Source organism: Seriola lalandi, unplaced genomic scaffold (assembly GCF_002814215.2).
Source record: "Seriola lalandi dorsalis isolate HSWRI2012SDOR001 ecotype SW California unplaced genomic scaffold, Sedor1 jcf7180002054646, whole genome shotgun sequence".
Classification (NCBI taxonomy): Eukaryota; Metazoa; Chordata; class Actinopteri; order Carangiformes; family Carangidae; genus Seriola; species Seriola lalandi.
In genome coordinates this window covers 186,486-193,229 of record NW_019525199.1, presented here as the reverse complement: position 1 = coordinate 193,229, position 6,744 = coordinate 186,486, and the positions used below count along the sequence as shown (strand labels likewise).

At 44.6% G+C, this 6,744-nt stretch overlaps 1 protein-coding gene across 1 annotated transcript in view; it reads left to right on the top strand.

Moving 5' to 3' along the window:
* usp32 (ubiquitin specific peptidase 32) overlaps nt 1-6,744 on the top strand; it is a 51,029-nt gene that overhangs the window by 35,356 nt on the left and 8,929 nt on the right. Inside the window, exons 12-17 of the mRNA XM_023420502.2 lie at nt 246-348; nt 965-1,160; nt 1,905-2,083; nt 3,140-3,280; nt 4,283-4,448; nt 6,063-6,217. Of these exons, the coding sequence (XP_023276270.1) occupies nt 246-348; nt 965-1,160; nt 1,905-2,083; nt 3,140-3,280; nt 4,283-4,448; nt 6,063-6,217 (940 nt within the window). The remainder of the gene's footprint in view (nt 1-245; nt 349-964; nt 1,161-1,904; nt 2,084-3,139; nt 3,281-4,282; nt 4,449-6,062; nt 6,218-6,744) is intronic.

Here is a 6,744-nt window from a genome sequence, read left to right as displayed (position 1 = left end):
TGTGTGTGTCTCTCTGTGTGTGTCTCTGTGTGTGTGTGTGTGTCTCTGTGTGTGTGTGTCTCTCTGTGTGTGTGTGTCTCTGTGTCTCTCTGTGTGTCTCTGTGTGTGTGTCTCTGTGTCTCTCTGTGTGTCTCTCTGTGTGTGTCTCTGTGTGTGTGTGTGTGTCTCTCTGTGTGTGTCTCTGTGTGTGTGTGTGTGTCTCTCTGTGTGTGTCTCTGTGTGTGTGTGTGTGTGTGTGTGTGCAGGGGGTGGTTAGAGAGGGAGAGCAGACATGGGCTGCAGCAGGGTCAGAACTGGTTCCTCATCTCGATGCTGTGGTGGCAGCAGTGGAAGGACTACGTCAAATACGTGAGTTTAAAGTTAAAGGAGGAGATTATATGAACATGAACATTGAACTGTTGCTGTCCTCGTATGATGTCAGATTCCCCGTCATGTCGTCTGCTGCTCTGAGGTGACCTGACCCTGATCGTCTCACCGACAGTGTCTCTGTTCAGAACCATCGTCGTGTCGGTCAGAGTCATGTACAGATGTTACAGATGTTCTGTGAGTTGACTTGTGTAACTGGATCATCTTCATGGACATTGTTCTGATTCCACCAGAAATGAAGAGTCTGGAACCAGGTCGCATTTTTCTAATAATTTACAATCAAAAAACTTCTACAGGAATATTTTACATTTTTTATTTTTATTCCCTCTGCGCCGGCGACAGTCAGAGCGGCAGCCATTTTGTTTTCAGGTCGTCCGTCCGTCTCATTCTCGTGGACAAGATATCCCAGTAACACCTTCAAGGAACTTCTTTAAATTTGGTAAAAACATTCACCTGGACTCAAGGGTGACCTGATTAGAATTTGGGGGTCAGAGGTCAGTGTGACCTCACAAAACGCAGACGGCCATTGTAAGACACCTCATTAACCCCTGGTGTCACTTTAAGCAATGACAGTCCCTGCTGTTGTCTTCCTGTCCAGGAGCATAAGGGCATCGTGGTGGAGCAGCCGTCCATCATGACCTCGCTGCGGAGTCCCATGGCCACGGCCACGATCGAGCCGGCCCTGCCCGACAGACTGGGAGGACTGGGAGGACTGGGAACCTTCAGCCCCGTCAGCCCCACGGAGGAGAGGTCACCTGACGCTGTGTCCAGTGCGTCAGAGGCCACAGAGACGGGTCAGATACAACACTATACACCAGCACCCGCTAATGCTAACGTTAGCTATGTAGCGGTAGCACCGCTCACAAACAGCTCGTTTTAGAGAGACGCTGTTTACACTCACTAATGGATCAAATCTGCAGCTCCAGCTCTAATGAAGGGCTTTTAATTTGAAAGAGCAAACCAAACTTTATTTAAATAACACATTTAATTCCAGGTGGAGGAACAAAGCGTGAGCTACCACAAAAACTATTTAATAGTGTAAAGAAAAAACATAAATAAACACAATAAAAACAAACACGTAAATGATACTTGTGAATTAAAAACCAGTAAGACAATAAAATAATTTAAACCGACGACAGACCACAGCCATCACAGACTGGATTTTATCATCATTTGTTGAATATCAGCTTTATTTAATAATTTACAGTAATAATGTCGGAGCCTCCCTCATTCAAAGAGATAAGAGGCTCAGTTAATGGTAATTAACTCTTTATAATGTTAAAACACAGGAGGCGAGTTCATGTGAATTAAACCTTTTGTTATATATTTTTAGTATTTATTGAGAGAACAAAGAGCAACATCCGTTATCATCAGCATTAATAATAATAATAATCATAATAAATATATGATGAATAAATGTCCCTCCCTTTCCTAAAGTAAAAATAAAAGCCCCGAAATATAATAAAAAAAAAATAATTTTAAATAATTATGATAATTTCTTAAATATAAAAAGTGATAATCCCTCTGTGCCCCCCCAGCCCTGAGCCCCCAGGTCGCCCCCTCTGCCACAGAGAGCTGCTTCGCCCGTCAACACAACATGTCCGACAACAACAACCAGTGTTTCTCTGGAGCCAACGGACACCTCCCCTCCCAGCTGGCAGCGCAGAGACCTGGAGCCATCGACAACCAGCCGCTGGTCAACACCGACGCCATGAAGGTGTGTGTGTGTGTGTGAGTGTGTGTGTGTGTGAGTGTGTGAGTGTGAGATGTGTGTGTGTGTGTGTGTGTGAGTGTGAGTGTGAGTGTGAGTGTGAGAGTGTGAGAGTGTGAGAGTGTGAGTGAGTGAGTGTGTGTGTGTGTGTGTGTGTGAGTGTGAGTGTGTGTGTGTGAGTGATTCCTGCTCAGTGTTTATGTACAAAGACGAGTGAATTAAAAGTTGTAAGAAGCAGATTGTCCCGAGCACACTGTCCAGCTCCTTTACAGACTACAGGTAGAATACTACACCTGTCCTCACTGACCAAAACTGTCCTCACCTGTCCTCACTGAGTACACCTGTCCTCACTGACCACACCTGTCCTCACTGACCACACCTGTCCTCACTGACCAAAACTGTCCTCACCTGTCCTCACTGAGTACACCTGTCCTCACTGACCACACCTGTCCTCACTGACCACACCTGTCCTCACCTGTCCTCACTGACCACACCTGTCCTCACTGACCACACCTGTCCTCACCTGTCCTCACTGACCACGCCAATCAAATGTCACGTTCATGTATGTTTGACGTGTGAGGGGAGTGAAGCTGCTGCTGGTCTGTTCACAGGAGTCAAACAGCTGTTGTGTTCAACATCCAGATGTGTTCAACATCCAGATGTGTTCCAGACTCGCAGCTTGTTTCTCTTCACAGTGTTGAAGCAGCCGAGTGTCGGAGGAATATTAGTGGCAGCTTCTAGAAATGATTCGTCGTCATCGTCGTCCTCCTCCTCATCTCACACAGCTGATTGCGCTCCTTCCTCCTCCTCTTCCTCCTCCTTCCTCCTCTTCCTCCTCCTTCTCCTCCTCCTCTTCCTCCTCCTCCTCCTCTTCCTCCTCCTCCTCCTCCTCTTCCTCCTCCTTCCTCCTCTTCCTCCTCCTCCTCCTCCTCCTCCTCTTATCTCTGCACTTTGCTCTAATGATCGCAGGCTGCATTAGGAAACCGTCTCTGTCTATTATCTGTAATTGAAGTCTTTTGTACATGTATTTAAAAGCTGCTCTCTGTGCTGTGGCCCCCGCAGGCCCCCACACTGACCATGGAGGGCGGCAGGTTGAGGCGCTCCCTGCAGCTGGTGCCGGGCCGAGACTTTGAGACGGTGCCAGAGCCGGTGTGGCGGGCGCTCTACCACTGGTACGGTGCCAACCTGAGCCTGCCGCGGCCGGTGAGTGAACACAGCTGATGGACCTCACTGTCTCTGACAAAATATAAAAGAGTTATGATTAAAAAATTTATTAATGATATTAAAATTTTTTTTAAAGGAAATAGAAAAATAAATACATAAAATTCAAATAAATGAATTAAAAATAAATAACAATAATAATAAAATTAAAATTAATAGAATAATAAATAAATATAAAATTATAAAAAGTCAGGTGAGTTTTAAAGACGGGTACAACAGGTGTGAGTACACAGAACCATATTCAACACACAAGGTGTGAAGGGCAAGTTTATTGAAGTTTAGCACCGTTCAGACACAGGAAATTCAAAATGCTTTACAGAGGAACATTACAAAGCATTTGAAAACAATAAAAACTAATTTGAATAAATAGAAAGATTTAAATACGTCTTATCAAGATCGCATAAAAATCAGGTAAGAAACTCGGGACACTTCGAAAGAAGCTGCAGACATTAAAAACAAGCAAATCCAAAAACAAGAAGATCAGACTTGTGTCAGGCGTGAGTCAGACTCGCAGGATAATTCACATTTATTATTAGTGAATCCAATAAATATAAAAGACATTAGACGTTTGATTTTAAATCCCCTCTTTCAAGTCTGTTCATATGGTGTGCAGGACAGTCTGTTGTCATGCTGGCGTCTGCATTAATGGCACATTTATATAAGATATTATTATCATTATTATTATCATTATAGGATAATTGCAGGGTTTGAAGCAGTGCTCCGTCCACCTGACTCCTCACATGTCTGAACCTGAACGAGTCAGACGTGAAGGTTTTATTACTATGGAACTTTATAATGATGAGTACATTTTGTTAAATATATAAATGAACCAGCAACTTGTGAAATCATAGAAAAAATTATTAAAACTCATGAAATGTTACATCATTCATTTTCATAATGGCTGAATATTTATTGACACCATTTTTACTTCAGTATGGACATTTTATTTACACCCACCCCACCCCCACCCTCTCGTCCCCGCAGGTGATCCTGGAGAGCAAGACGGGCCAAGCCGAGCTGGAGCTCTTCCCACGATACGTCCTCTTCCTCCGCCAGCAGCCGGCCACTCGCTCCCCACAGTCCAACATCTGGGTCAATATGGGTATGACCAGCCTGCGAATGTTCCCACCGTATTTACCCCCAGCGAGAGGTAACGTAAGCCGGCAGCAAGACCAGAGCAAGCCGTCGAGCAAACCTGCACCCCCCACCCCCCAAATTTAATCCTGCTGTAGTGGACTGATCCAGTGCAGTCGGGGCTCTGGAGTGGGCGGTGGGATGAACCAACGGCCCACGAAGGGGAACGACTGCTTAAACAATAATCCAAACTTTTCATCTTCACACACTTTGCCGTTCAAGGATCGGTTCAACAAACCTCGTTGTAGCTCTCTACACTGATAATCAATAAACAAATCAATCCTTTAAACTTTAAACTATTCCTTTAAAATATGGAAAATATTTGGACATTAAAATAGTTTCTTTTTCTTTTTGAACGTCTGAAATCTGAGAAAGATCATGAGAAACTTCTTCCATCTTTATTCCTTTAAAACTTCACAAAGTAAAAGCACAGGAGAAAACATTTCAAAATAAGTGCCCATGTTATTTCAAAAGAAAATGCAGCTGTAGAGAGAGAATCCACATGAGGTCAGGAGGAAACATCAGAACTAGTAGAATCAGAATCAAGTTCATTTCCATCTTCGCTCCTCCGCGCCGGCGACAGAGAGGCAGCCATTTTGTTTTCCGTCTGTCCGTCTGTCAGTAACACCTTGATGGAACTTCTTCACGTCTGGCACGAACATATCGCGTCCACAAGAATGAGACGGACGGACGACCTGAAAACAAAATGGCTGCCGCTCTGACGCAAAAGAACAATCAACACTGTCGCAAAACGAAACCAAAAGAGGATAAAATCAAATATTCGCTGTTTGAGAGACAAACGCAGTTTCATATCAACAGTATTGATGCGTCTGTAGAAAGATAGATAATGAACATACAGATGGACAAACAGCAGTGAAGTCCAGTAACTGGAGCTGAGCTTGACTCATGTTCATTATTAAAGTTTAAGCGTCTCTCAGCGAGAGAAGAAACAGACACTTGAGTGTAATCAGGTTTGGGACGTGGTCATCTCTCAGCAGCAGAGCGCCGCTCCTAATCGAGTCAACATATCAGCTTTCAGACCTGATCCCCGGTGGAGCTCGGCCTCCCATCGTGACTCCGAGTCCGAGCAGCAGCGTGTCACTGCGGAGCGCTGACACCTTTTCCCGCCGCGTGGCTGAGTATCGGGAATAGATTTGATTAGGTCCGGTGCAGAGGAGAGGTCATGAGTGAACGGCAGAGTCTGTGATGGATGCGGCTGCAGGACGCTGATTGACACTCGCAAAAATCAGACATTAAAATGATTCATTTTGTCAGTAATCAACGTGAGCCAGGTGAAGCTTCTTTATTGATTTAACAGGACTAATATTGATTGGTTTGTATTTGATTTCACTGAGTTGATTGACCAATCACGTTTGCACGGACTGACAGAACACGCCCTTTTCTTGCTGCTTCCTTACAACTAATCCTCAGTCGACACAACGCTGCTGTTACAGATACACCTCAGTCATCGTTTGCATCTTTGAGCTTCGGTTGCCATAGCAACAGATCAGCTCTAGACGATTCGACTTGAGACAGTTTTTAAAACACAGAAGGATTTTCAAATCTACTGTTGATGGAGAAAAACCGGCGTCAGTGTTCAGTGATTGGTCGTCTCTGTGTGACCTCACAGGTAACGTGCCGTCCCCCAACGCTCCTCTGAAGAGGGTGCTGGCGTACACGGGCTGCTTCAGCCGCATGGCCACCATCAAGGACATCCACCTGTACCTGTCCCAGAGGCTCCGCATCAAGGAGGAGGACATGAGGCTGTGGCTCTACAACAGTGAGGTGGGACACACAGGTCACAGTGGAGGAGGAAGAGGAGGAGGAGGAGGAGGAGGAGGATGTCACATGAGCAGAATACACACTAAAATAATTAAACACATTTTGCCACAGAGGCCGTCCTACAGCACGGACCCTCAGGGCTACACAGTGATGATGTGCCGTGGGGGTGGGGGGTTGTCACGGTCACAGAACTCACATTTCACTAGAAACCTCAGTTTAAAAAAAAAAAGACATGAAGAACATCATGAATTTAACTTGTAAACATAAAGGTGTGATTGTAACCCAGCAACAAACTGACAAGAAATTCACATGAAGCCACTTCTCCTAAAGAATAAACAAACATTTTATTGAAGTTGCTGCTACAAACGAGACTTTAAGTTCTTCAGAAGGTTTCAAATCAATAAGAAATAAATACTATAATAATGAAATAAAGATCCATTAAAGTGCAGCGTGTAGATGTTTCCACATCGTCCGCAGAAAGGAAGGATTTCTTATTTTTACCTTTATTCTGATAGTCACAGAGAGAGAGA